This window comes from Anas platyrhynchos, chromosome 2 (genome assembly GCF_047663525.1).
Source record: "Anas platyrhynchos isolate ZD024472 breed Pekin duck chromosome 2, IASCAAS_PekinDuck_T2T, whole genome shotgun sequence".
NCBI lineage: Eukaryota > Metazoa > Chordata > Aves > Anseriformes > Anatidae > Anas > Anas platyrhynchos.
The window spans coordinates 349,740-377,601 of NC_092588.1; the positions used below are offsets into that span (position 1 = coordinate 349,740).

Consider the following 27,862-nt stretch of genomic DNA (forward strand, 5'->3'; position numbering starts at 1 on the left):
GGGACAGTCCCCACACAGGGTGTCCCTCGGGGCACAGCCACATCTCCACCGTGAGCAGTGCCTCGGGACCCAGGCCCAGGCTGTCCTGCAGCCATGCATCCTGTTGTGGTTTAACCTGGTTTAAAGCAGGACACATCCCCACCCCAGCTTCCCCTGGCACTGCCGGACCAGTAACACCACTGTGGGGCCGTGCTGGCCGGGGACCTCGTGTCTGGAGGCTGTGGGGCCAGAGCAGGGCAGCGGGCACACGGGGACGGCGATGCCGCGTGTCCTGGCGATGCCTGCCATGGGCGTGGGGCGCGACACAGGCCTGGCCCCCCTCCCTGGGGAGAGGTGCTGGGCACAGCAGGAATCCCAGCAACGCTTTCCTCAGAAAGGAGGTAACGTGGCACGGCGCCTGCTGGCACCCGCGGTGGCAGCCCGGGCTTGTCAGCCTCAGCCCCAGCGCTGCGCGTCTCCGCTGGTGGCACGGGGCTGGGAGCACTGCCCCCCCGCGCTGCAGGGACAGGCAGCAGGGTGAGCGGACAGACAGACGGCAGCAAGCCCCGGGTGCTTATAGAAAAAGAAATCTACTCTTTATTGTGGCTGGCAGGGCCGTGCCCCGGCCAGGGTTACATTCAGCTCTACTGCTGTCCGGTTAGCGGGGTGGCGGTGAACATGCGTCAGCAGGGCAGGGACCCGCCACCCGAGGGGTGCTGCGGGCGGGATGGGGGCACGGGGACCCCCGCCGGTGGCAGCCCCAGCCCTGCCGGGGCGGGGGACAGCTGTGGCCAGGGCCTGATGCGCACACACCACAGGCCCACGGGGTGAGGGTTAGCACCAGAAATGGGGCTCTGCACCCGGTGAGGGGCCCCGGCGCCCGGCTGCGGCACCCTGCCACCTCCCACCTCTCACCAGGCGCGGGCAGGCAGCGAGGGCAGGCTCCCTGCCGGGTGGTGCCAAATGCCCGGGGCCTCAGCAGCTGCCTTAAGAGCACAGGAGCCTGGGGGAGACAGGCGGGGGCCATCCCCGGGGCACAGGGGCCACTGGGACGCTGGGGGAGCCCAGCACCGCGATGATCCAGGCCGCCCACAGCTGCCCCGGGTGCTCCAACTGGGGCACCCGCCTTGCCGGGTGGGGTGGTGGGGCTGGGGGATGTGCCAGCCAGAGCCTGGGGGTGGTTTGGTGTGTGTCGGGGGACGCTTGCATATATGCTGGGGTCAGTGATGGACAGACAGCTCAGCCCTTGCCGGTGGGCACCCTCTCGCAGGGCCGCAGCGCGGTACCGGGGCGCGCAGGGCGGCCACCCTCGGCCCGGAGACCCGTGGGGCGCACGGCTGCAGCTTCGCCGTCCTCAGCCCCGTGGCGGGCGGCCTCCGGGGAGAAGAGTCCTGAGTGGGGCCGGCCAAGGGTGCTGGGCGCAGGGCGGGTGGCTGGGGGGGCTCAGCGGCAGGGGCTGCAGCGCTCTGGGGGGGACCCCTCGGGCGGCTCTGAAAGGAAGGGGCAGGGCTGGAGCGGCTGCCTCGCTCCTAGGGCTGGGGGACAGACCCCACCCTGTCCCCCACCTCCCGGATGGCTCCTGCTCCCCACGCTTCACTCCCCTGCTCCCCCAGGCCTGCCCAGCCCACAGCAGCTCCAGAGCCCCCCACCCCACGGCAGCACAGCCCTCACCTGGGGGTGCCACGTCCGGGCTCTCCTCGGCCGCGGTGAACTGCAGCTCGGCCCCGTCGGGCAGCAGGGAGCCCCGGGAGCGGGGGCACCGGTCCCCAGAGCGCGTCCTCCGCAGCACCGACTGGGGAGGGAAGAGACGCAGGGGCTGCAGTAGTGTTGGGGGGGTCAGCGCTGCTAGGACGGGGGCTCGGGGCTCCCCAGCCCTTACCTTCCTGGCCAGGGGGCTGCTGGGGGCTGAGGCGCTGCTGTAGAGGCTGAGGCTGGAGTTGGAGCGGCTGGGGGACAGCACTTTGGAGGAGGGGGCCGACTGGTTCCCCGCGCACTTGGCCGCGGTGGCCCCGAAGGCATCTGGGGACAGGTACTTCTCGTTGATCTTCAGGTTGGTCCTGCCCTTCACTGGGGAGGGACAGCAGAGGCGGTGAGACCCCAGAGCACACAGCCCAGACCCGCGGGGTGCCGGCTGGGCGCGGGGACGGCCGTGCCCACCTCTGCAGGGGTCGTTCTTCACCAGGAACTCATCCAGAGCAATCCAGCCCCCGCCAACCCGCACCATCAGGGTGCTGCGCAGGATCCGCACCATCCGCAGCTGCTGCGACTCCCCAAACTGTGGGGAGAGGCGTGTGAGGGCACGGCGAGCACTGGAGGGGTTTGGCTGGGCCGGGAGCTGGGCACGAGGGCAGGACCCAGCACCCAGCGGTGCCTGGCAGCAGCCCACCGGGTCCCCCCTCCATCAGCACAGATGCTGGGTTTTCCTCGCAGACAGGCAGGGGAAGGAGCTCCTTGCTGGAGCGTAGAATGGGTGCTGCTGCCATAGGCATGTGGGAAAGGGGGCAGCCCCCCGTGTCCCACATCCCCCTGGGGACAGGGATCCCATGGGACATGGGTGGCTCTCCCGTGCCCTCTCTGCGCCACTGCAAAGGCTCTGACAGCAGGGGCCGTGGAGCTGGGGGACCTCAGCATGGTGCAGGCTGTGTGTGGGTGTCAGAGCAAGCCCAAGACCCCCGGCCGGGGGGTGACAACAGCGAGGGGCAGCAGGGGGGGTTGGCACCTACCCGGTACCTGTTGGCGCTGATCTGCTCCACCTGGAAGCGCTTGGCACAGTTGCACTGGGCCACCTGCCTGTTCACCTGGAAGAGGAGCCCGCGTGGGTCAGGCCCATGGCCGGGCACCAGCCTCGTGCCACCGCGGCCCCCTGGCCGTACCTCGTCCTGGATCTGGTCGGCATCCGCGGTCCGGCGCAGCGGGTCCCGGTTGGGGTGCAGGGTGCTGACGAATTCGTAGTAGTCGATGAAGCCGTCCCCGTTCATGTCAAAGATGCTCGCCACAGCGTTCATCTCCAGGACGTTGGTGGGGAACTCTGGGGAGGGACGGGGACCCTCAGCCCCGCTGTGCCCTGCGCACCCCGGTACCAAGCCCAGCCAGCGCTGGCACTGAGCCCGGGTCCTCCTCCCAGGGGGGTGCCCGGCTGTCAGCTCCTGCCCCCGCTGCTCCCAAACTGCCCTGTCCTGGGGGGCACAGCCCCATGAGCCAGGCCCAGCCCACCACGGGTCCTGCGCACACTCACTGGAGGAGAGGACACTCTCGATGAACTCCCGCTGGCTGATGCGCCCATCCTGGTCCCTGTCGATGCCACGGAAAACATCCAGGACCCGGGACTTCATCTGGCTGATCCACTGCATGTAACGCTTCCTCCAGACCCCGAAGTCGAAGTGAGCAAACTCCTCCAGCTCGGAGAGGCACAGAGGAATTAGCACGGCTGCAGGAAAGCCGCTCAGCCCCCACCTCAGGACCCGCGCTGGGGCTCAGCCCTGATGCTGTGCCACCAGCTTGCTCCCGGCCCTGACCCATCAAAGATGGGCGAAGGGAACCCAGGACCCCCAGCTCGGGGTTGCACTGGGGAGCTGCAGGCTCCAGTGAGGCCGGCTCCGGTCCCTTGGGGTCACCCCCTGCCCATGGGGACACGTGGGGACAGGGTCAGGGAAGGCTCCCGGCTCTGCCTGTGCTGTTCCACTGACCCCGGGGCCATCCCCACCCATGCACAGGAAAGGAGCTGCTGGCACGAGCCACGGCTGCAGCACTGCCCCTACCTCCCGCAGGCGCTGCAGGGCCGTCTCCAGCCGGTACTGCCTGTCCAGAGCCAGGAGCCAGAGCTGCTGCCAGCGGTGCAGGAGCTGGGCCATGAGGGGCGTCTGGGGCTCCAGCCCCCCAAGTGGCACTGCCGGAGCGCCCTGCGCCTTCCCCACGCTGCGGCGCCCTGCAGCCAGCACAGACAGGGGTGAGGGCACGGCTGGGGGCCCGGGGCGCAGTGTGGGGGCAAAGGGGCTCTTACGTGTGGCCAATCTGCGGGCGGATGGTGGCCCCAGCTCAGTGGCCAGCTTCTGCTTGCAGCTCTTGGTGACCTTCTCCACGTCAGGCTGCTTGCGGTTCAGCTCTTCCATGAACACCTGCCACAGGAGGCTGGCACTAAGCACCCACCGTGCCAGATTGTCCCCCAAGCATGCCACCCACAGCTGGAGCACGGGGCTGAAGCCAAGAGCGTGGCCACCCACCAACCAGCCCTGGGGGCTCCTGCATCAGCATCCCTCGCAGCAGAAGCAGCAGCTCAGGCATGCACCCAGAGCGCCGCAGCATCGTGCATGTGCCGGCTGCAGCCACGAATGCACCCAAAGGTTCTCGGTGGGGCTGAGCGCTCCCACCAGTGCCAGGAGGGCACGGGGAGGATGGCGAGCCCCCGGCATGGCAGGGAGCCGTCTGCGGGGCCCTCACCGCGTGCTGGGCATGGAGCTCCTCCAGCTGCTCAGCCTCCTCCGGCAGCGGCTCCTGGTCCCGCAGGCTCAGCGCCTCCTCGGCAGCCGTGATCCAGTCGACGAGCTGGGCCATCTCCTCCCGCTCGGCCGCCAGGCTGGCCCGCTGGGCCTGCAGCCTCTCGCCCTGCTGCTGTGCCCAGCTCAGCACCTACAGCAAGGGGCAGGGGCTGAGCCACCGGGGCTGGTGGTGGCGCGGTGCCGGACACGCGGCGGTGGCACCGTGCCGGCAGCCCCAGCTGCGCACTGCTGCGGGGGGGTGAAGTCTGCATCTGGGGAGCCACGGCCCAGCCCTGCCATGGGGCAGGAGCACAAAACCCTGTCCAGCTGCCCCAGTGACCACAGGATAGGAGCACTGGGCAGGGACACGAGTGCTCCAGGACCCAACGTGCCACGGGGCGGGACCATGGGGCAAGAATGTGGCTGCTCCGGGACCTATCCCTGCCCGTGGGGCAGGCTCAGGGGCCCGCTGGCCGGCTGGGTCAGGGCTGACAGCTCTGCCCCTCATGTGCCAGGGACCTTGCAGCTCCTGGGGCTGCCACCAGTGCTTTGAGTACCACTGCTCAGCACATCCCTGTGGGTGGTGGCCAAACGTGCCTGTACCCAGGGCCGTGCTGCTGCAGATGTGCTCACTGCCCCCGCAGCATCCTCGCTATCTGGGGTGAGCGGGGCTGTGGGTGAGGGCAGCCCTGCAGGTGTTGGGACGGGACGTGCTGCTCCACACCCTGGGGCACCTTCAGATCAGATGCACGGATCCCTGCTCACTGAGGGCTTTGTGCGGGGATCGGCCAAACCGGACAGACCCGTTCAGGGAGGAATGGGAACCGGGAGGAATGGGAACGGGGAGCACTGGCAACGGGGAGCACTGGGAACACGGGGAGCACTGGGAACGCTCTTCCCTGCAAACCCACAGAGCAGGGAGCCTCTGGGGGAGCGGGGTCTGTGTGGGGATCCCCGAGACTCCGCTCCCCAGGAACCAGGGGATGCCATCTCATGCGCATGGAATGAGCCACCACCAGCCCGGTGGGGCTGGAGAGGCCGTGGGTGCTCCCCTGCATGGCCCTGGGGTGGGGGGCTGTGTGGGGTTGTGTGGGGCTGTGGGGGGCTGTGGGGGGCTGTGTGGGGCTGTAGGGGGCTGCATGGGGCTGTGTGGCTGCTCCCTGCAGGGACAGACGGAGCCAGGGCTCGCAGCTCACCTCCTGGAAGCGGCTCTTGGCGACGGTGACCCAGGATTTGATGGTGATGATGGAGTCTGGGTGGCTGGTGGAGAGGATCTCCTCCCCCAGCGAGGTGATGCACTCCAGCTCCAGCTGCTGGCACTGCAGGGACTTCATCAGCTCCTGGGAGGGCATACGGAGTGTGGTACCGCGGGGTCCCAGCCCCCACAACCCGCTGCAGACCCCAGAGACACCGGGACCAGCTCCCACCCAGCCGGACATACAGGCAAGGGAAGGGTGTGGGGTGCTTGGGGCCCCAAATCTCCATGCCTCGGGGTGCTTGGGGCCCCAGACCCCCAATGGGACAAGCAATGGGACATCCTGGAGCAAGAACGGAGATGTGCCTGGAGGTGGGGGCTGGCACTGACCTGCAGCTGGTTCTGGCACTCCTGCACAGCCGCCTCCTCCTCGGGGAAGACGCCGTACTTGAGGGTTTTCTCTGACTCGGAGAGGCGCCCCAGGAAGGACTGCACCAGGGTGTGAAACTCCTCTGCCTGCCACGACAGCCCGGGACCTGCTCAGTGCCCACCCTGCAGCCCCCAGCCCCTGGGCAGCCCCCAGCCCTGCAGCTGCCCACGAGGCACCCGGCACAGCCCCTTCTGTGCAGCCCCAGCCCCGCTGAGACCCCACAGCAGGACAGTGGGGATGATCTTCACCCCAAAGACTCCTTGGGACACAACTTTCCCTGACCCCCATCGGTACATCCCTCTGAGGAGGACACCCCCGTGCAGCACCCTGCCTCGTGCACAGGCGCCCTCCGTACACGTGCACCTCCAGCAGGTGCCTGCAGCTCCCAACCTGGCACCCTGCTGCAGCACCTTGCGACACGGCCACCCACAGCCCAGCACCCCACACAGCACCCCGCAATGCACGGCCACCCACAGCCCCGCAGCACCCCGCAATGCACGGCCACCCACAGCCCCGCAGCACCCTGCAATGCACGGCCACCCACAGCTGTGCACCCCCTGCAGCACCCCGCAATGCACAGACGTGTGCAGCCTTCCCGTGGGGGGCTCCAGCTGCAGCCCCAGACCTTGCAGCCCCCCGGCTCACCACCCGCACCTGCCGGAGCGCAGCCTCCAGCCGGGCCTGCTTGGAGACGGAGAGCTTGCAGACCAGGTCCCACCGCGTGCTCAGCTCCTCCATCTGCTTCTGCAGCCACTGGGAGTCCACGCTGCTGCTGCCGCGGGTCAGGTCCCGCACCGAGCGCTTCAGCATCTTGATGCAGCTGGCTCGCTTGCCCAGCTCCTTCTGGAAGACCTGAGGGGGAGAGAGCAGGAGGGAGTGGGAGCTGCCAGGGGTCCCAGTGGCTCTGCAAGTGCCCCAGGTGCACGGTACGGGGGGTGCGTGGGGCACGTGCGGCACCCCAGCACTGCTCGGCGTGACGGAGGGCTGCGGGCAGGGCTGGTGCTGAGCCCAGGGCTGCCCTAGGGCTGTCACTCCCCAGGGGTCCCACGGGGCCAGGACGCAGCAGGCAGCCCCCTGCACGGCCCAGGACGCCCACCTTATGCTTGTCCATCAGGTCGCTGACCAGGTCCCGGTCCCCTCCGACGGGCACGTCCTCACTGAGCTGCGGCTCAGCGCGGTACAACCAGTCCATGAGAGCCTGCAGCGCGTCGGTGAACTTGCCTGAGAAGAGCAGGTCCTCCTCCAGCTTGTGCTGCCTGCAAGGGAACAGCCACAGCCCTGAGTGCCTGGGATTGCCCGTGGCTGGGGTCGGATCTATCCCCAGGGGCCATAGCCCAGTGGTGCTGAGGCTGGGGGTCCCAAAGCAGGGAGTGGAACACCCAAGGAGGAAGGTCTCTGATATGTATCCTGCCCAGGACCTACACGGCGAGTGGAGCACAGACATCCCATCCCATCCCATCCCATCCCATCCCATCCCATCCCATCCCATCCCATCCCATCCCATCCCATCCCATCCCATCCCATCCCATCCCCATCCCCATCCCATCCCCATCCCCATCCCCATCTCCATCCCATCCCCATCCCATCCCACTGTGAGATCTGTTCATCTGATTCGTGTCAGTATGGAACACTGCTAGGGCCGCATGGTATGATGAACGTGACCTTCTGCCTTACAGACCCTTGTGTAACCACAAGGCTAAGAAAAATGGAGTGGTTAATGTATATAATTCTTGTATCTTGCAAAGGAATGTTTTAGCAATTCGTGTCAATAGAGAGCTTGAAGGGAAATGTTTTTGTAGGTTTTTCCTTGAAGTCCCTGATGTCTGGGGGGTTTCAGAATAACTGCTAACTGTTATGACTATTGCATGGGACACGATGCAAGTCTCTGCTATCTGGTCAGGAGATTAAGGAGACGGGGAGAGCTGAAGAACAACTAAAAGACAAAGCTTGCAGGGGACGCTGCACAAGTCTCCGACATACAGCCAAGTTGAACAAAGGAGAAGGACAAGAGGGAGGAAGACTATGAGTCTTCAGCACGAGACCCCCAGAGACCCCCAGAGGGACCACCGGAGACTGATATACATGCTCCAGTAGGAGGGTTTGGATTCCGGAAACTAATTATAATAACCCTGTTTTTTTTTAGAAGTAGCAATGAATTTGTATCAGCCTAGGAGCATAAAAATCAGCTGCTTGATGTAACTGGTGTGCATCTTGGTGGAGCAGAGACTCCCTGCGCACCCAGCGCTGTTTGCTTACCTCTATTCCTTTAATAAATTGTAAGCTTTGATTATAGTCCTATTTTGAAGACTGAGCCATTTATTGCACCATCCCATCCCATCCCATATCCCCATCCCATCCCATCCCATCCCATCCCATATCCCCATCCCCATCCCATCCCATCCCATCCCATATCCCCATCCCATATCCCCATCCCCATCCCATCCCATCCCCATCCCCATCCCATCCCCATCCCATCCCCATCCCATCCCCATCCCATCCCATCCCATCCCATATCCCCATCCCATCCCATCCCATATCCCCATCCCATATCCCCATCCCATCCCATCCCATCCCATCCCCATCCCCATCCCATCCCATCCCATCCCATCCCACCCCCATCCCATCCCCAACCCGAATCCCACCCCACCCTCCGGCACGGGGCAGGTTCCCTGACCTCTCGGCAGCCCGGCTGCACAGCGCGTCCCAGCGCTCTTTCAGCTCCCCCAGCAGCTCCTCCAGCGGCTGCAGGTCCTCGGGGAGCCGGGCTCTCTCCCGCAGGGCCCTCCCGCTGCGCAGCGTGGCCTCGTACACCGGCCGCTTCGAGCGCAGCTCCCTCTGGAAAGCCTGCGGGCAGGGGGGGTGAGCCCGGACCCCGGGGCTCAGCGGGGCGGCCAGGGGTGCTGATGCCCCTCACCCAGGGGCAGATGTGGAACGATGCCCAGCCGTGGTGTGGGGTGGGCTGGGAGCTGGGGAGCCCCTCTACAGCCCCCAGCTCTGCTCCTGCTGCCCTTGGCCAGGCAGTTTGCCCACTGGGACTCCCCCACGGGGCAGCTCGCCCCTCACCTTGTGCTCAGCCAGCTGGCACTTGATCTCCTCCTGGCTCGTGGCTGTGTCCTGCGGCGCCTCCAGGGCCTGCTCCGCCTCGTCCATCCAGTCCAGGAGCAGCCGCCGGGACTCGCTGAACTGCAGCGGGGAGAGGGGACTCGTGCAGGGCGCACAGCGCCGGGGCACAGCGCCGAGGAGCCACGGGCAGCGCGGCACAGCTCCCTGCAGGGCCCGTGCCCTCGCCACCCCAGCCAGGTACCTGCTTGGTGCGCTTGCGAGCCTCCTCCAGAGCCGCCCCGCGCTCCGCCGTGTGCTGCAGCACCTTGCCCAGCCGCTCCTTGGCCGTCAGCACGAGGTTCTGGATCACGGCTCCGTCCTGCTTCCTGCTGAAGTCCTTCAGGCGCGACGCCACGGCCTCCAGGCTGCTCAGCTTTTCCCCGTGGGCGTTTGCCTCCTTCACCAGGGCCTGAGGGCAGCCAGACGTGGCTGGGGTGCGTGGGCAAGCCCCTGAACCACAGGGCAGACCCACACCACTGCCACATGGGGGGAGCCCTGGGGGCAGCCCAGGGGGATTTCCCCTGATGGTGCCGGTGCTGCACAGGACCTCTCCGGAGGACCCCAGCCCCCAGGAGCCAGCCCACGGACCTGGGGTGTCCCCCTGCGGGTGGGACAGAGCCCTGCCAGCCCGGCCACACTTGCCTTGTGCTCCTGGATCTGCACGGTGACAGTGTCCAGGATGAAGCTGGGGGGCGCGGGGGAGCTGAGGAGCTCCTCTGCGTGTGCCACCCAGCGCAGCAGCTCCTGCATGGTGCCGTGGAACTCGGTGGTGACGGTCAGCCCCTCGGCCAGGCGCTCCTGCAGGCACAGCGGGGATGCCGACCGGGACGGGTGCCCGCAGACCCCCAAGCTGGGCAGGGTCCGCACCCCCGGGTGGGCAGCATGCCCCCGCCCCGCACACCTTCCTCTCCTGTGCCTCGGCGTGGACACTCTCCCACTTCTGCTCCAGGATGCGCAGGCTGTGCTCGGTGCTGCAGGGCCGTGCCGCGCGGCAGGAGCCCAGCAGCCGCTGCAGGCGGTCCCGCACGGCGTCGTACGTCTCCTGCTTGGACTCCATCTCCTTGCACAGCTCCTGCCGAGAGAGCCCGGTGTCACAGCCCCGTGTCCCTGCCCCAAGTGGGACGGGGAGCAGAACGCTCCAGCTGTGACCGGGGGGCCTGGGCAGGCAGAGAGAGGAGCAGAGGGGCTCTGCCCGTCTGGGGAGGGGAGGAGGCAGAGAAGGGTCCCAGCACCCCAGCGTGGAGAGGGCGGGGGGGGCACCCCCCAGGGATTGCAGCTTGGGGGGCGCAGGGAGCTCACCAGGTGAGCGGCGAGCTTCTCTTTGGTGGTGTCTGGGTGGCCCCACGCCGGCTTGGAGAAGAAGAGCTGCAGCTCCACGTGCTCCAGCCACTGCAGCAGCTCCGTGATCTCCAGCGTGATGTCCTGCACCTGGGGGGAGGCGCAGGGGGCTCAGCACTGCCTCCGTGAGCAGGGGACGTGGCAGCGGGGGCGGCCGCCGTGCTCTGCACCTGGCTGAGGTTGTTCTCCAGCTCCAGCTGGCGGCTCTCGGTCTCGCTCTGCACCACGTCCCAGCGCTGGTTGAGCTGCTGCAGGCTGCGCTGCAGCCCCTCCACGCTGTCCCCCAGGCTGGAGAGCAGCAAGCCCTGCCCGGCCTCATTGACAGACTGCACGGTGCGGGCATGGGACATCACGTCGTTCCGCAGCACCTGGGGACAGCACGAGGCCATCAGGGCCAGCACCTTGCACCCTGCCGGGTACCTGGGCCACCTCCCCGCCCGCTCCAACGCTGCCATCACGGCACGGGGACTGGGGAGCGCCCTGGCAAGGGACGCCCAGAGCAGGGGCTTTTGTCCTCCAAGTGGCACAGGGCAGGTGCAAGGCAACAAATTTGCTGCTTCGTGGCAGGGGGGCTGCTAGGATGGGGGATGGATAAGGCTGGGGCCACCCTGCCGTGCATGGCCCCCCCCGGCCAACGTGCACCTCGCAGCACCCTGCTGACGGCAGGCACGGCACGAGCGTGCCTGGGCAAGGGGAAGGAGACAGCTCACTCCTTCCATGCTGTCACCGCGGGAGGGGACGCGTTCTCACGCCGCCCGCCCCGAACCACAGACCTGCCCGGCCAAGCCACCATTGCCCCGGGGCTCGACGCCTTGCGATGGGCTGGGCAGTGCCAGGAGCTGGGGGGAGCAGTGTCCTGCGGCACAACACGGCCCCGCAGCAGGAGGACCTCGAGAGGGACCGCACGGTGCAATGGGACCCCATGGCAGGACCGTGCCCGGTCCCCTTGGAGGCACGCAGCCAGCAGCCTGGGGGCAGCCCGGGATGGGGCGTGCAGGGGGCCCCGTGCCACAGCCGCCCTCACCTTGTGCTTGGCCAGCTCGATCTCGCAGCTCTGCAGGTCGAGGCGCAGCAGCGTGGGGCCCTGCAGCTGCTCCGAGGTGTGGGACAGCCACTGCAGCAGCTCCTCCAGCTGGTGCTGGAACTGCCCCAGGCCCAGCAGGGCTGCCTCCAGCTGGTGCTGTTAGAGGCAAGGGCAGGGTCAGGCACCCGATCGGTGGGGTCAGCCCTGCCCATGCACCCAGCACCATGCACCCAGCCCCACGAACCCACACTGCTGCAGCTCTCACCTCGTGCCCATCTCGTGGCCGATCTGGTCACCAGCTCACACGCCACCACCGCCTCCCAGAGCTGCCACCCCATCCCTGTCCCATGCCTGGGACCGCCCCCCACTGCCCGAGCCCCCCTTACCTGGCGGCTGACGATCTCCTCCTCCAGGCGGTCCCAGCGCTGTCGGAAGTCGCTGAGCGGGGCCGGGGGGTCCCCCTGCCCCTGCCCCCCTGGGCCAGCCTGGTGCCGTAGGCTCTCCACGTCCACCTTGCACTGGTAGAGCTCCCGCTTGAACTCCTGCGGGGCAGATTGTAGAATGTGAGCACCAGGTAGGTTGAAAAAGACCCCTGAGATTATCAAGTCCAACCATCAGATGGGTGGTGGCACACGGTCCCTGGCCCTGTGACATGGAGCCATGTGCCACCAGGCATGGCACGGCATGGCATGGCACAGCATGGCATGGCATGGTTGGCACAGCCAAGTGGCACGGTACAGCACGGGAAGGCTTTGTATGGCACAGCATGGCACGGCACAGCTGAGTACGGCACACTATGGTACAGGATGCCATGGCACAGCACAGTTTGGAATGGCGCGGCACAGCCTGGCACAGCTTGGCACAGCCTGGCACAGCCTGGCACAGCTTGGCACAGGCACCTGGGCCCAGAGCTCCTCCCCGTGGAGAGCCAGGAGCCCTGCCCACTCGGGGCACCTCAGGCAGGAGGGATTTGGGCACCCCAGGCAGGTCCTGGCCACCCTCTGCAGACCACGAGCAGGTGCAGGGGGCAGCGGCTCTGTCCAACACCCCGCGCCCTCATCCCACCGCCAGGAAATACCCCGAGCGCCCGCCTGCCCCCTGGTCCCCATGCCTGACCCCAGGCCGGGGAGGCATCCTGCAGCACCGCACACCTTCAGCTCCGCCAGCTGCTGCTGCACCATGTCCAGGTCCCCTCCGACGAGGAACTCCTCCGCGATGCGCAGCTCAGCCGCGTCCAGCCACTCGAACAGCCGCTGGGGACGGAGGGACTGAGGCGTTGGGGAGGGCGGGGGGCCCTAGGCGCTGTCCCCATCCCTCTCCCTGCACACGGGACACGCCAGCCCTCCTGGCACCCCACCTGCATGGTCTCTTGGTAGCTGACGGAGGCCTGGAGCTGCTCCTCGAGGCGGGCGTAGCGCTCCGTCCACACCTTGTTCAGGCTGTGCCAGGAGGAGTAGAGCTGCGGCAGGGCGCGAGGGTCAGCGGCACCGCGCGGAGCTCGGGGGGGTGGGCACCGGCACAGGGCGCGAGTCAGCCGGCACCACCACAGGATGCCAGGGACACCGTCCCCTGTGCAAGGACACCAGCCCAGCACACCCACCCTCCCTGCAGCACAGCCCAGGGGCACCCACGGGGCTTGGGAACGCGCCTGCCCCTTCTCCAGGGCCCAGCTGCGGCTCGGCTCTGAGGATGTCCCGTTCCCACCCCCCCCATGCGGACCCGTGCCCACCACAGACAGCCCCCCGGCCCCCCAGCCAGGGCGCTCACATCATCCAGGCTCTTGGTGACATCGGGCTTGTCGGGGTCCCCACAGGAGGACATCAGCTCCACGCCCAGGATGCCCAGTGTGTCCAGCTCGCCCTGCAGTGAGTCGATCTCCTCCCGCAGCGCCTGTGGGTGGGGAGGGGGCTCGGAGCTGCCCGTGCCGCGGGGCTGCCCTTGGGGACCCCTGCCCTGTACCTGCATGGTGCGGAGCCGCGTGCGGATGGCCTCGGGCTCGCCGCCAGCCTCCTCCAGGCCCAGCACCAGCTGCTGGGTGTCGCTCAGCGTCAGGGCCAGCTCCGAGAGGCCGTGCCAGAAGCGGTCGGCCAGCGCCAGCAGCTCCCGCAGCCAGCGCTCCTGCTCCTCGCAGCGGCCCCGCAGGCGGCCCCACTGGGACAGCAGCTGCGCCGTCCGCTCCTGGATCCCTGCGGGGCGCAAGAGGGACGGGGCTCGGCCCGGGGTGCCATGCGGGGCCTTGCACCCACACGGGGACGTGCTGCTCCCACACCCCCTGCCAGCACCTCTGGCAGCAGCGTCGGAGTTGGCTGCCTGCATGCTGGCCAGCAGCTCGGCGCCCTGTGCCTGCACGGTCTCCAGGGCCACCCCCAGCTTCTCCAGCTCGCCCAGGGCCAGGCTGTTCTCCCGGATCTGCTCCCGAAGGTGGGCCGTGTCGCCGCGGACAGAGGGCTGGCTCTGCAGGCGGCTCTGCAGCCGCTCCAGGCACTCCAGCAGCAGGTCCATGCGCTCGGTCAGCTGGGAAAGGTGCAGCGGGACCAGCCCGGTCACCAGAGGGAAGCTCGGGGGGACCCAGCCCCCGTGCCGGCCGTACCTGGCTGTAGCGCGGCAGCGCGTCCTCCAGCACAGCGGCCGCCTGGCGCACACGCTCACGGACGCGGCAGTATTGCTCCTCCGCCTCCTGCCAGCGCTGCTGGAACGGGGCGCCCTGCTCCGGGCTCAGCTCCACCAGCTGCGCGGAGACGCGCTGCAGCTTCCCCATCAGGGGCCGGTGCTCCGCGATCGCCTCCCGCAGGCACTGGTGGCAGAGGAGAGGCCGTGGGAGCGTGAGGGGCCACAGGACGGGTAGCACGGGGCCAAGTCATGGGCTGAGCCCCGGTGCCCTCCCCACCGCACTCCCACGGGGTGCCAGAGCTCGGCCCAGCCTTTGCCCTTCCCCATCCCTCACCTGCAGCAGTGCCTGCTGCTCCTTGAAGGCCTCGTAGCTGATGGCGTTTGGGGAGAGCTGCACCCCGACAGCCTGCGTCTCCTCCAGCCACGGCAAGAGCTCGGCGTGAGCCTCGGCGAACTGTGCGAGCAGGGACTGGGCGTGCTCCAGCTGCACGGCGCAGGCCCCGCTGCGCACGAAGAGCTGCTCCGCACGCTCCCGCAGCGCCTGCACCGAGGGCTGCAGAGACACACAGCTTGCTGGGTGCCTGCTGCCAGCATGGGGACACAGCACGGCCGGCCTCGTCCCCCCGTACCACCCGTCACAGCCTCGCTGCAGCCGCTCACCTGCAGGCGCTGCTGCAGGGGCTCGGGGCAGGACCGCAGCAGTGGGTCCGCGATGCCCAGCAGCCGCTCCGCCAGCCCGCGGTGGTGCAGGATCTCAGCAGAGAGCAGCTGCAAGACACAGGCAGGAGGGTGCCGCATGGCAGCTCTGCGGGGCTCCATGTGCCAGACCCAGGCACACGGCCCCCGGGGGCTCGCTGTCCCCCTGCCCAGCGCCGACGACCCTCTGTGGGGGGACAGCGGCCAGCCCCCAGCCCCGGGGATGGCACGAGCAGGGCGCACGGTGGCCCTGAGCAGCTTCTCCAACCCACCTTCTGGTCCGAGAGCTGCGAGCGGAGCGCCTGCGTGTCCAGCTGGACCTGGCTGACCGCCTCCAGCCGCTCGCCGAGCCCCTCCAGGTGGGCAAGCTCGGAGCCCAGGATCTGCTCAAACTGCAGCAGGGAGGGGAGCTGTTGGCCGTGCACCGGGGGGGCTCCCAGGGCAGAGCCCCCGGCACATTCGGTCAGGGCAGGACATCCCCGCTGCCCGGCACGGCCCATCCCTGCTCCCCTCCAGACCCTTCCCTGTCTGCGTGATGGGGACAGAGGGGGACAGTCCCCAGGGTCCCCATTTCCCGCACCTTCTCCCTGTCGCTCGTGCTGACTGGAGGCTCCTGGCCGCCGTGCTGGCTGTCCCAGGAGGCCAGCTCCTTCTCCACGCGTCCCAGCCAGAGCGCCAGGTCCTCCTGGGCAGTGCCCACGCGGGAGGAGGCCTCCAGGGTCTGCCCCAGCCGGTGCACGGTGTCAGCGCTGCTCTGGCCCACGATGAGGTACCGCATCCTCAGGGATTCCATCTTCTCCTGCGCCAGCTGCGCCTCCTCCCCTGCGGCGGTGCCAGGAGCAGCCTCAGCACCGTAGCACCGTCCCCAGGGCCAGGAACCTGCTGCAGCGAGCGCGCCCTCCCTCCTGATGGTCTCCACATCCTGCTCTTCCCCTCGTCTGCTTCTCCTGGGCCTGGCTCTGCCCCCTCATCCCCATCAAGTGCCTGTCTGCTGCTGCTGTGCCCCATCCCACTGCACTGCCCTGCCGTGGGCTCCCCCCCGCCGCTCTCTGATGGGATCCGTGTGCCCCCTCCACGAGGCAGGGCGGGCATCGCACGATGCCGTGCTCCCAAAGTCAGTGGCAGCTCAGTGGGGAGCCCCAAGGACACCCAGCACCATGGGGTGCCCCCACTGCCACCTCCCTGGGACATGGCTTGGTGCTGGACAGCCCAGGGCAGAGCTCTGCACCTCTCCCTCCCAGCTCCCTGTCCCCACCCTGTGGCCCTCCACATCCACAGGGACCCAGCTCCACATGGGCGCATCTCACCCGGCTCATCTGGGGGCATCTCCACCGCCCCCCATCCAGGCCAGCCCCTTCCCGAGGCTCTGCCCTCACTGGGACTGCAGCGGGTACCCCACAGACCCCGCTACCCGAGCCCCGGGGCTGCGGTCCCCCACATGGCGCCGTCCCCATCTCACCTGTCACCATCTGCAGGACCCGCTGCCCGCTCTCCAGGACTCCTTCCAGCTCCGCCAGCCGGGCGCGGATCTCCTCGCAGAGGGCCTGGGAGGGAGGCTCCTGTGGCAGCGGCTGCTCTCCCCGTCCCAGCCCTCCCCGTGCCCAAATTCGCGGCTCCCTCCGCACCCTGTCCCGCTGTGTCCATGCCCGCCCTGACCTGGGTTTGCTGGTGGGCTTCCTGCACGCGGCTGACGCAGCCGTTGGCACGCCAGAGCTGGGCCAGCTGCCGCTCTGTGGCACCGAGCCACTCCTGGAAGGAGTCCACGGCTTCCTGGAAGCTCTGTGCTGCCGGCAGGATCCGCTCCAGGCGGCCGTACCTGCGCCGGGAAGGTGGGTGAGCTGGGCTGAGCTTCCCATCCTGACCACGAGAGGTGAGGCTGGCATCCCCCTGTCCGCCCCAGGGACACGCTGCGGGTGCCTTGGGCTCAGGGTCCAGGGAGCAGGGACACAGGGACAAGGGGACACAGGGACACGGGGACACAGGGACACAGGGACACAGGGACACAGGGCGAGGCAGCCCCTGCCCAGCTGCACCAGCCCCGGTCCTGCTCCATCTCCATTCCTTGCAGCAAGGCGAGCACAGAGCCGCTGCCCCCGCACAGACATGGTGAGAGCACGTCCTGCTGCCGCTGCAGGGCACGGCGGGGGAGCTGCACTGCACCGCCGGCTCCTGTGCACACAGGGCTGGAGGTGCTGACCCCACTGAGAAATGCCTCGGCCCTGACCCACCTGGCTTCTGCCTCCTGCATCAGCTTGCCCCACTTCTCCCCGAGGCTGGACAGGCCGCTGCTCCCCTCGGGTGCTGCTGCCGTGGTGCCCGGCAGCGCCGCTCGCTCCTGCAGGACGTGCTCCACACGGGGCCTCCGCTCCTCCAGCAGCCGCTTCAGGAGCTGAAGGGGGCACGGCACAGAGCTGTGCTGGGGGGGCTGCCCGGCCCCCAGCCCCCAGCCCCCAGCCCTGTAATCCCCGGCTGGAGGGAGACCAGCGTGGGAGGGCTGCGCCTGCCCGGGATTTGCCGACCTTCTGCTCCTCCAGCTGCGCCTTCACCACCTTCACTTCGGAGGAGGGCGGCTTCTGGTTGCTCACCAGCTCCTCCATGTCTGCCACCCAGGCCAGGAGGCTCTCCAGAGTGTCCTGGGCTCGCTCCGTACCTGCCACATCCTCCGGGACGGGGACAGCCCGCAGGGACACCTGGGGAGAGAGGTGGCTGAGCCACCCAGGCTCGGGACGGCCACGGGGCTGGGGTGCTCCGGTCCCTGCGATGCCCAGTCCCGGAGGCGGCGCTGGGACAGAGGCACCCAGCCCAGCCCCAGTCCTCCCCAGCACCCCCAGCCTGGCCCCATGTCACCTGCCGGTCCCATTGGCACAGCCGTGCTGGGGAAGGGCTCTGCACAGACCACTCGGTCCTCGGGGCCAAAAGATCAGGCACTGCCTGCAGAGCTCTGGAAAGCCCTAGTACACACCCCGAAGCACCCAGCACGGTGCGCGCCCTACAAGCTCACGGCGCCAGGGGCAGGCTCGAGCCCCCACCCGCCGTGGCAGAGGGGAGGGGGCTGCTCCGACCTCCTGGCATCTGGCTGGGGGTGCTGGGCCCCCCCAGCCCACGCCTGGGGCTGGCACGGCGTCGTCCTTGGCGAGAGGCTCCTGCCCGGCAGTCACCTCTGGGGCATCCGCGTGTCCGGCTGCGAGCTCCCCCGCGCGCTCCGTCAGCACCGTGACCGTCCGGGTGACCAGGGGCTCGCCCTTCTCGCCGGCCGGGTACTCGGTCACCTCCACAATCTCCGTCACGATGGTCTCCGTCACCTCCGTCACTTCTGTCACCTCCCGCGTGGTGACGGGCTTCCAGGACCAGGCGCTCCGGGGGGCGCCGGCCCGGGGGGGCGTCCAGGCTGCGCCCCGCGCCTCTCCCTGCCCCTTGAGCGGGACGCAGGCTGCGCCCCCGTTCTGCACCGCCACCTCCGAGAGGCTGCGCTTCAGCACGGGGCTGCCGGCCCCGCTCCGGCCAGCCGCAGGTGCCGGGCTCCAGCCGTTCTCCACTGGCCCCGGCGGCTTCTCCAGCGGCCCCATCTGGGCCTCCGCGACGCTCCCGCCGGGCGGCTGCCCCACGTCCAGCCCCAGGTCCCGGAGCTGCGGCTCCCGGAGGAGCTCCTCTGAGCGCCGGCTCTTCTCGCCCAGGCAGCTGGGCCGACTCACCGAGTTCCCCATGGCGCGGGCGCCGGGCCCCCACCTCAAATCCCGGCCTGAAATGAGCCAGGAGGACGCATGTCATCGGAGCCACCACAGGGCTGCTTGGTGGCCGAGCCCCGCTCTGCAGCGCCTGGGGCCTCGTCCTGCACCCCAGGACCCCGGCTCCCAGCTGCACTTCTGCCCCAAAGGATGCTGCTGCCACCCGAATTCCTGCACAGGCCTGGGGGACCCAAAAGCCCCCAAACAACAGGGCCAGGGCCCTGGGGACAGCGGGGGGATGAGGCACTGGTGGTCACCCAGACCCAGCTGTCACGGGGAGAGGGATGGCGCCGGGCGGGGACACCGTGGGACCTGTGGCTTTGCCACCTCTCGGCGGGCAGCGCGCGTCCCTGCCTGGCAGATGCGCGTCTCGTTAAGAGAAATGTAAATGAAAGGTACCGGGAGGCAGCGCAGGGCGCCCGCAGACAGGCAGATGCTCCCCAGCAGCATCGCTTTGTGCCATTAGATTAACTCCGAGGCGAGCGGAGCCGGGAGAAAAGAGCCATCTGTCTGCGGCGCCCTGACAAAGGCAGCACCGGGGACCTGCGGGGGGGAGCGGGGCCGGGGCCATCCATCGGGAGCACCCCCCCGGCAGGCAGCTCCCCGCCTGCCGCAGCCATAAATCCCCCGCGCCACCCGCCAGGACCCTCCCACGCCAGACCCAGCCCGGCGCTGCCGCAGCGCAGCCTGCGCCCAGGGCCTGGTGCCGGGCATGCACCCGCGTGCAGGAACACACACAGACACAGACACACACACACAGACACACACACACACACACACACACACGCGTGCACCCACCCGCATCACCGACCCCTGGCTGCTGGGGCTCTGCGTGCACGCGCAGCCCCCTGCCCACAGCCCCCTGCCCACAGCCCCCTGCCCACAGCCCCCAGCTCCACGCAGGGTGCGTGTGGCCCCGGGGCACTGCACACACCTGCTGCTGCGTGCACCTGTGGCACGACCACGCTCCCCACGTGCACTTGCACCCGCTTCACACGCACCCCTTCAGCCCCTCGCCATGCAACAGGCGCAGCCCCCTCACCGCCGCCACGCTGCACGCACGCACCCCGCAGCCTCGCAGCCCCAACCATGCCCACGCCAGCTGCGGGCACGTGCAACGGGGGCACACGCGGGGTCAGGGTGCACGCCCCGCAGGGGTCAGCCCCGTGGGTGCACGCTGAGCCCCCCCGGCACGGCGCAGACCCCACACGCGGCACCTGCGCCCGCTCTCGCTCGGCTGCACCTTGCAGGGGGGCTCCGGGACCCCGCTCCTGGCCCCGCACTCAGCGCCCCCCGACCCCCAGGCGCGCCCCTCGGCCCCCCGCAGGTTGGGGCTGCCCCCGGGGGAGGCCGGGGAGACCCCCCCAAGCCCCCCGCACCCCGCGGGGACCTCGCGCCCCGCCCCGCCCGGCCCCTTGGCGCGCCCCCCCCGTGCGCCCCTCGCCCCCCGCGGGTCCCCAGGCGGGGCGGGGGGCGCAGCCCCGCACTCACCCCGCGGTGTCCGTGGGCCGGGGCCGCCCCGCTCCCGCCGCCCGCTCCCGGGGGCGCCGCCGGCCCCTGGCGGCGGGGCGGGGACGGGCGCGGGGGGCGCGGAGCGGGGACGGGCCCCGGGTCACCGGCGCGGGGACATGGCCCGGGGGGCTCGGCGCGGCTCGGCGCGGCTCGGCACGGCTCTGCTGACCCCGCCGCACGCCCCCCTCGTACAATACGGCCGCTCGCGTTAACCCTTGGCGTGCTGAGCCGCGGCGGGGCCGTTACCGGGGAAACCCCCGGGGCCTCGCAGCCATCCCGGGCGGGGGAGGGGAGCGGCGCCGTTCCCACCGCCCCCCTCCCCGGCACCTGCCCCCGGCCCCGGACCGGGCTGGGAGAGCCCCGGGGGGCCGGGACCCGGCCCCGTGCGCGGCCCCCCCCGGGCTGGACGGGGTCTACGGGGAGGGGGGGGCGAGGGGGGTGCCGCTGCCCGACCCCGGGTCCCGAGCGCGCCCCCCCCCAAGGGGTGGCCGGGGCGCGGCCCCCTCCCCGCGCACCCCAACGCTGGGGTGGGGGGGTCTCGGGTGGGAGCAGGGGGCCGGGAGGGGAGCGGCCGGGCAGGGTGCGGCGGTGCCAGGACAGAGCCCACCGCCCCCCTGGGGGGTCTCCGGGCCGGACTCGCCGCTGCCCTGGGTGCGGGGGGGGATCGGGGCTCCCGGGGGGGTCGGGGCTCGGCTGCTGCCCGCGGTGCCCGTGCCGCCAGCCCCAGCGCCGGAGCCTGCCCGAGCCCACCCCGTGGGGGGCACGGCCCAGGCCGGGGGGCTCCTGCCCCGCACAAGCAGCGGGTGCCCCTCGGGGGGCCCCGGCAGCGTCGCGGCGCTGATGGATGGGGTCCCTTGGGCTCTCCTGAAAGCAGCGGGCGGAGGCGTCCGGGGGCTTTGTCTGCCAGAGACGCGGCAGGGAATTAGCATAGCCCGGGTCCCTGCGGCTCCGCGGCGCCTTCCCGCTGAGCGGGGGGCTCGGCACCCGCTGCCGGGGCTGTGCGTGGGCGCCCTGCGGAGGCGGGGGCCTCCCTGGGTGCTCCGGGACTCCCCAGGGGAGCCCCGACAACTGGGAGGCTCCCGGGGGCTGGCCAAGGGTGCTGAGCCCCTGGTGCTGGCTCTGTGCTGGGGGGGGGGGGTGATGCTGCCCCACTGAGCACCCCAAAAAGGAACTGGCGGGGGGGTCTGCACCCCTCTATTGCTCCCCCAAACCCAGCTCCATCTGCTCCTGCAGCACGGCTCTCGCCCCCCACCACGCAGCCCCACGGAGGGCGAGCAGGAGCCTGGACACCCCCGGCACAGCCCCCACGCTGCTGAGGCTCCCGTGCCCCGAGCGCCCGGCCAGGGCCCCCCGAGGTGGGGGCAGCAGCCCCGGCTCCCTCCCGGAGCCGCTCGCTGTGCCCGACCCGCGCCTGCCAGGAGCTCCCTTGGCACGCTCCCCGGCCTCAGGTACGGGCTGGGGGTGGCGCGGGTGCCCCGGGCAGAGCGAGCCCAGCGCGGGGCAGCGGCGGGAGCGGGCGGCTGGAATCCACAGCCTCAGATCCCGGGAGCTGGGTGGGTTTCTCCTCGGCCTCGGCTTTGTCTGCGCCAGGGCCGCGATGAATGGCCCTTTCAGTTTGTGCTGTCATGTGTGCGCGGGGAGCCCGTGTGCTGGCCAGCCCCAGAACAAAAGGAGCCAGCGAGGGGCTGCTCACAGGGCCGCGAGGAGGGGTTGGCCAGGGCAGCCCCCACCGGCCGGGTGCTCCCGCTGCTGCCCCGCACCAGGGGGACGCCTCACACCCTGCTGGCAGGGCCCTGCGAGCAGATGGGCACACGGCGGGGACACGGCTGGGCAGCGCGTGCAGCCCTCCCTGCGCAGCTGCACGGCCCTGGCTGGATGCAGGGGACGCAGGACGGGGCTGAGCCAGGGGCAGGGGGTGGCAGGGACTGGCTGCCAGTGGGGGCTCGAGGCTCCAAGCCCTCCGCAGCCAAAGGAGGTGGCGGTGGGGTACGGAGGCGCAGCCGTGCCATGGGCAGGTCTGGGTGAGCGCCGTGGGGACACAGCCCCCTGCCTGCTCCCTCGGTGCCAGGGGGAGGTTGGCAGGGCCGTGTCGTTGCCACCAGCCGCAGCCAGGCGCTGTCCCGTTTGGGGACCGAGACCTCACCAGCCTCTGTGAACCGTGGGCTGGGTCCTGCCTGGCTCTGCCGGCCGCCGTTCGCCCGGGGCCAGCCCGATACCTGCAGCGCAGGGCCCGGCTCCGGCAGCCTCTTCTCCACGGCGTCCAGCCAGTGCCGCAGGGCCAGCAGCTGCTCGTGCACCTCCAGCCGCCACTCCGTCCCCTCGCCCCGCTGCTGCGCCCTGCGGAGAGAGCGCGGGACACGCGGGGCTGCAGGGGCGCAGGGCACAGCCAGGACGTGCAGGGACCCCTCCAGGGACCCCTCGGTTTGGGTGGGACAGCGATGGAGCTGCCCGCAACACCCTTGTCCCTTTCCCAGTGGCTGACCCAGGTGGGACGGTGCCAGATTCATCCCAGCCATCACGAAGATGCCCACGAGCAGTCCCTGGCCCTGGGCAGCCCTCAATGTGCCCAGCAGACCCCTACCTCTCCAGCTCCTCCGCCTCTGGTGACAGCCCCTCCGTGCTCGTCCCAGAGAGCCCGGTGCCATCCGCAGCGAAGCGTGTCTGCAGAGAGAGCAGAAGGAAGGGGTGGGACGGGGTTTTTTGGCATGGTGGGGCCGATACCTGCAGGCAGGAGGAGCCGTATGGTGCCTCAGGGCAGCAGGGACCCCGTGGGTGCAACCCTGTACTAGCCCAGGTGCCCAAGAAGCCCAACTCACCCTGCCCCAGCTGCCCCGTTATCCCCGCAAGGCCCCGCGTGCTCGCCTCGCACTGGCACAGATGTCTCAGGGTGCCACCGTGTGCCCCCAGCAGGGAGTGCCCCCCACAGATGGGGCAGCCACAGGGCCCATCCTCACCCCCCAGGACAAAGCCCCCCGGGACTGCCAGCCCTCGGTGTTCCCTGCCAGCTCCAACCCGCTCGCCTTGGTCTCCAATGCTGGGACAAGAACCACAGCAGCTCCCAAATCTCTTGTCCCTGTTTTCCCCGGGACTGCTCTCAGACCTCTGTTGCCCAACTACAACTGTGAGCCCATCACAGTCTGGGGCCCCCCACATCCCTAAATCTGCTCCTCATGAGGCCAGCAGTGCCAAACCCTGTCCTCAGTGCCAGGCTGAGCCCAGCCCAGGCAGGGAGAGCCCCTGAGTGCCCCACAGAGCCCCTGAGTGCCCCACAGAGCTCCCCACCTGCCCAAACCCTGCACGCCCAGGCACTGCCCTGCCCCTGTCCCTGTCACCAAGCCATGCTGCCCCTTCCTGCCCTGAGCCTCATTGCACCCATCCCTGCAGGGCCCGCGGGTGGGTGCGGGATGCGCCGAGGGCTGGGCAGGTTTCACAAACCCCAGCACCAAAGCCCCAGGAGCAGCAGCTGGCCCTGGGCTGGGGGCACTGCCCGGAGGAGGCTGAGCTGCACGGCACAAAGGACCCCCCCGTGTTAGCTCATGTGCTGGCTGCCTGTGGAGTCCTCCCCTCCCTCCAGTGCTACCCCTGTGCTCTCCCAGTCCAGACCAGTGGGCTGGCAGGGCTCGTCACCAGCAGTCTCAAGATGGGCACGGCACCAGCAGCGATGACTTTCTGACCCTGTCCCCACCGGGGCAGCATCACCTCGCCCCATTTCCACCTCCTGCACATCAACTGCGTGTCTCAGACCAGATACTGCATGCCTGGTCCCTGCAGCCCACGGTCCCGCACGTGTCCTTGTGGTCCCTCGCCCTCACCACCCCCAGCAGTGGCCAGAGCAGCCCCGAGCCCCGTGCCTGCACCCAGGGGCACAGCCCCAGCCCTGCCCCGCTGCAGAGCCTGCAGTGAGCCTCCGTGTCTGGGACAAGGGGCTGCACCCACAAAAGGCTGCAGAAGCACGCGGGAAGAGGGGACACAGCCAAGCCCGAGGCATTTGTTGGCAGAGCAAAGGAGCTGAAAGGAGCTCAGGGTCACACAGAGCTCACCCAGGGCACAGCCAGAGAGCTGCTGAGATGGGGGAGCAGAACTGCTGCAAGAGGCTGCGGGAGGTGAGGTACAAACCTCCTGTGGGATGCTGCGAGGAGGGGAGTGACAAGGAACGTGAGCACGAGGCAGAGCGAGGGTGGGCAGGTGGCCCCCACACCGAGCTGCCGGCCGTGTGTTTGCGATGCCGTGCATCGGCGCTGCCTGCGAGGGGCAGAGGCTGAGGACCACAGGCTCGACAAGCAGGGACGTGGAATATTTTCACAAGCACGAGGAGTGTCCCTGGTGTTCACAGTCAAGTTCAGGCACTCCGTGGGGCTCCTCGCTGCCCGTGCTCCCCCCTCTGCCCCCAGCTCAGTGCAGCAGTGGGAAGAGCTGGGACAGCCACCAGGCACAGCTCCGTCCTGGGACATGACAACCAGAACGAACGGATTTGGAGCCGCCTGACAGCAGTGACGAGGTGCCTCGGGGGGGGCACGGGTCCCCGTACTGCCTCAGGTCCCATGGCCCTGTCAGCAGCTTCAGAGCTCAGAGCACCCCGAGACCACTCGGCCTCGCCACAGCCCCTGGCCGGCCCCGCAGCCTGGCAGCACCCAGCCCTGCAGCGGGTACCGGGCATCCAGTGCCATCAGCCCCCTCCTGCCTCCTGGGGCCTGCAGCCAGCAGAGGGGTGGGATCAGCAGCCGGGACCACCGAGCACAGTGCCAGCAGCAGCCCGCCGTGCTGACTGCACCGTGCCACGCACCGGCACCGGGACACGGGCACACCCCACGGGGCAGCGCTGTCCTCGGCTGATGAGCACCGAGATTTCCACAGGGGCTGGGGGGCTGCGTGCCACCCCACAGCAAGAAGGGGCTGCGTGCCCCAGGGCAGCGGCAGGCCACAGGGGAGCTGCTGGGCTCCACACGTGCGGAGGAAGCAGAGCGGGGCAGTTTATCACCCTAAAGAAAAGTTCAGCACCCTGGTGAAGGGGGGGGCGTGGGAGAGGCCGGTGCTGCTTTGTGGCTGCCCGCTAAGCTGTACACAGCGTTCCCAGCGCGGCGAGCCACGGGCTGCAGCGCGGCGCCAGCAGTGCCCGGGGCGGCGGGCGCAGGGAGCTGGCAGGCGCTGCGTGCCAGCAGGGACGAGCTGGCGGCCGTGGCCCCGCTTGGGACGGCAGCCACAGGTCCCCCGCGGCCGGACAGGGCCCCGCAGCCAAGGGAACGCGCACCCCAGAGCCAAAGGCAATCCGTGCCGGCGCCAGGGCTGGTGCCCGGCTCGGCTGCCACGCACCTGGGAGCACCGAGCCCCCCTGGCGAGCGTCGGCGGGGTCCCCGCGAGTGCTTTGTGTGAGCTGGTCACCGGCTGTTTGCAAACGTTTGTGCGCGCAGGGCTGAGTGACAGCCATTATGGGCGCCGCATTCAGCGCCCCGCACACCGAGGCTTTAACGCTGCGCGGCCGCTGAGCTCGCGGGGGCTGAAAGGGGTGAACTCTGCCCTGTGCGTCAGCGGGGCAGGCTAAGCTGCGGCGCATTAAAAACGGGAATATAATAGAGTTATCCATCATAATTAGCCTGGCCCAATTACACGCTTGCTCGGCCGCTCCCAGCGCGCGGTGCCGTGCCGTGGCTGCTGACGCTGCTCCCCCGGCACGGCTGCAGCCCTGGCGCTCCCTCGCGCGGTGCTTGTGCTCGCTTGGCTGCACCGGGGCCACCGGGGCTGCAGGCACCGGGCAAACCTGCAGCAGCTCCAGTGGGGAGCAGTGGGACCGGGCAGCCCCTGCTCCCCGCCTGGCTGATGCCAAGTCCTCCTGCGTGACACCAAGGCACCGGTGCTGCCCCATGCACAGGGAGCAACGCGGCTCTGGAGTGAGTGTGTGGGAGCCAGAGAGGTGTGGGTATGGGGGGTGCCCCCCCCAGCACACCCCACCGGGGGCCTGTCCCTTTGCCAGGCACCGCAGTGGGGTCCCACTGCCCGACCCCACTGCCACGCCAGGGGGCCGCCCGTGCCATGACCAACACGGGTACGGTGCTGTGGGCATGGGGCACGGGGTCCCCTCCAGCAATCTGGTGCTGCTCCCAGGGGCCGGGGCTTCCCAGAAGGAGCCCGCAGGATTTGCAGAGCTCAGGGTTTGCTGTCAATTCTCAGCCCCAGGAAGGGGAGGTCAACCCCACCCAGGGTCTGCGGATGAGGGTATCTCGTCCATGGAGCAGGGTAGGGACAGGGGCAGGAGGGTCTCAGTGGGCTCATGGGGTTTGTGAGAGGTGTCCAGCCCCGAGGGGCAGCAGGAAGGCTGAGGTGAGGCAGCAGGAATTCCCTCTGGTGGCAATGAGGCCGTGCACAGCCCCGGGGTGCTGATGAGCACAGGGTGCAGGCTCTGCACCGGCCGTGCCACCCTGGGGAGCTGCCCCCTGCTGGGACCCATCCTGAGCCCACCAGGATGGGCGCAGCAGCCTGCAGCCACCCCGGCACCAGGGCTGTGCCCACGCGGTGCCCCCACCCCTGCCACCTCCAGCAGCCGTGTCCCAGCGCACCACACTGCAGGGAGGGACGCTGCTGCTAATTGCTGACGCACAAGGCAATTAACTCGCTCCCCAGCCACTGCCATCTGTCCGGGCCAGCCCAGACCCTCCCCGGGTGCTGCTACAGGGCCGATGCGCTCAGCTGCCCCCAGCACGGTCCTGCTGCTGCTGGGCAGATCCCGCCGGCCCCAACATCGCACGGAGCAGGCGCTGCCCCTGCACACCCGGCAGCCCGCTCGTGCCACGCTCGGCCCTGCTGTGCCAGCCCTGGTGTTCCTGGCGTGGTGCCTGGCACCCGGCCCAGCCCAGGGCCTGCAGGGCTGCAAAGACTTCATGTGCCGGTAGAGCCAGTGCCAGGAAACCCCCCTGAGCAGGTGCCTCCACGCTCAGGTTTGTCCCCACAAACCCTGCTGCTTGGTCACCGCCCAGCTCGCCCCTGCCTGCCCAGGCTGCTCTGTCCTGGAAGCCACGCGGGGCGTCCCCAAGCACTGGGACCCATCCCCGCTGCTTTGTGCACCACCCGGCTGTGTGCGCCACGCTCCTGTGGCACCGCAGGGACAAGCAGAGGCGGCAGCCCGCTGTGCACAGCCCCAGCAAGGCCCTGCTCACGCAGCCGCTGCACGCATCGGCACCAGCACAGCAGCACCCGGGGTGCAGGGGGCACGGCGCCACGCAGAGGGACAGAGCGGTGCTCATGCACAAGAGGCACCCTCAGAAGCCTCCACGCCACCAGCAGTGCCCCCCTGCTGCTGCTCCCCCCGTCCCCAAAACCAGGGAGCCACTGGCAAGGGGCTGCAGCCTCCCAGGGCCATGCCAGGGCCCCGCTGCGCCCACACTCACCTTTCTGCGGAGCACACCCGGTGCTGGGAGCCCAGGGCAGCCAGCAGCGTGCCTGGGGTCCCCGGGGACAATCCTGCAGCCCTGGTCTGGGCACGGTGGCACCGGGGGGGGCTGCCTGGGCATGGCTTAGCATGCACTGAGCACACCGGCACAGCACTCACACCAGGCACTGGGCAGAGCCTGCAGGCAGCAGGGTCCTGCTGGCCCCAGGTCACAGTCCCAGTGCCCCAGCCATGCCCCAGCTGGACAGCCAGCCTCTTCCTCCACCCCGCCAGCAAGCACCCAGTGTGCCACAGCCCCAGAGCGCAGGAGGTGGCCGAGAGCCCCCGGCCCACCCCCGGGCACGGCCGCTGACCAGGGAGCAGGGAGGGTGAACAGACCACGCGGAGCTGCCGGC

General features: G+C 69.5%; 1 protein-coding gene across 4 annotated transcripts; it reads right to left on the reverse strand.

Moving 5' to 3' along the window:
- Nucleotides 1-547: 547 nt before the first annotated feature.
- On the reverse strand, nucleotides 548-23,260 carry LOC101791612 (microtubule-actin cross-linking factor 1, isoforms 6/7). 4 transcript variants are annotated; one of them, XM_072034175.1, is made up of 40 exons: nucleotides 22,668-22,867; nucleotides 22,303-22,423; nucleotides 18,008-18,588; nucleotides 17,369-17,539; nucleotides 17,078-17,238; nucleotides 16,506-16,665; nucleotides 16,309-16,393; nucleotides 15,430-15,671; nucleotides 15,122-15,241; nucleotides 14,814-14,921; nucleotides 14,488-14,706; nucleotides 14,134-14,337; nucleotides 13,826-14,057; nucleotides 13,503-13,729; nucleotides 13,311-13,433; nucleotides 12,901-13,002; nucleotides 12,695-12,796; nucleotides 11,930-12,085; nucleotides 11,544-11,699; nucleotides 10,690-10,887; nucleotides 10,481-10,609; nucleotides 10,083-10,253; nucleotides 9,824-9,979; nucleotides 9,384-9,590; nucleotides 9,143-9,262; nucleotides 8,754-8,923; nucleotides 7,176-7,335; nucleotides 6,734-6,931; nucleotides 6,040-6,165; nucleotides 5,651-5,794; nucleotides 4,417-4,605; nucleotides 3,980-4,094; nucleotides 3,738-3,904; nucleotides 3,215-3,377; nucleotides 2,853-3,007; nucleotides 2,703-2,777; nucleotides 2,137-2,254; nucleotides 1,859-2,046; nucleotides 1,651-1,771; nucleotides 548-1,469 (listed from the first exon to the last, which is right to left on the reverse strand). In XM_072034175.1, the coding sequence occupies exons 1-40, from the start codon at nucleotides 22,791-22,793 to the stop codon at nucleotides 1,423-1,425; spliced, it is 6,513 nt and encodes a 2,170-aa protein (XP_071890276.1). In that variant the 5' UTR covers nucleotides 22,794-22,867; the 3' UTR covers nucleotides 548-1,422. The 4 variants fall into 4 exon arrangements, with proteins under 4 accessions (XP_071890276.1, XP_071890275.1, XP_071890277.1 ...); XM_072034174.1 differs by having other exon boundaries at nucleotides 3,738-4,094; nucleotides 22,668-22,869; XM_072034176.1 differs by lacking the exon at nucleotides 18,008-18,588 and having other exon boundaries at nucleotides 3,738-4,094; nucleotides 22,668-23,260.
- Nucleotides 23,261-27,862: the final 4,602 nt, after the last annotated feature.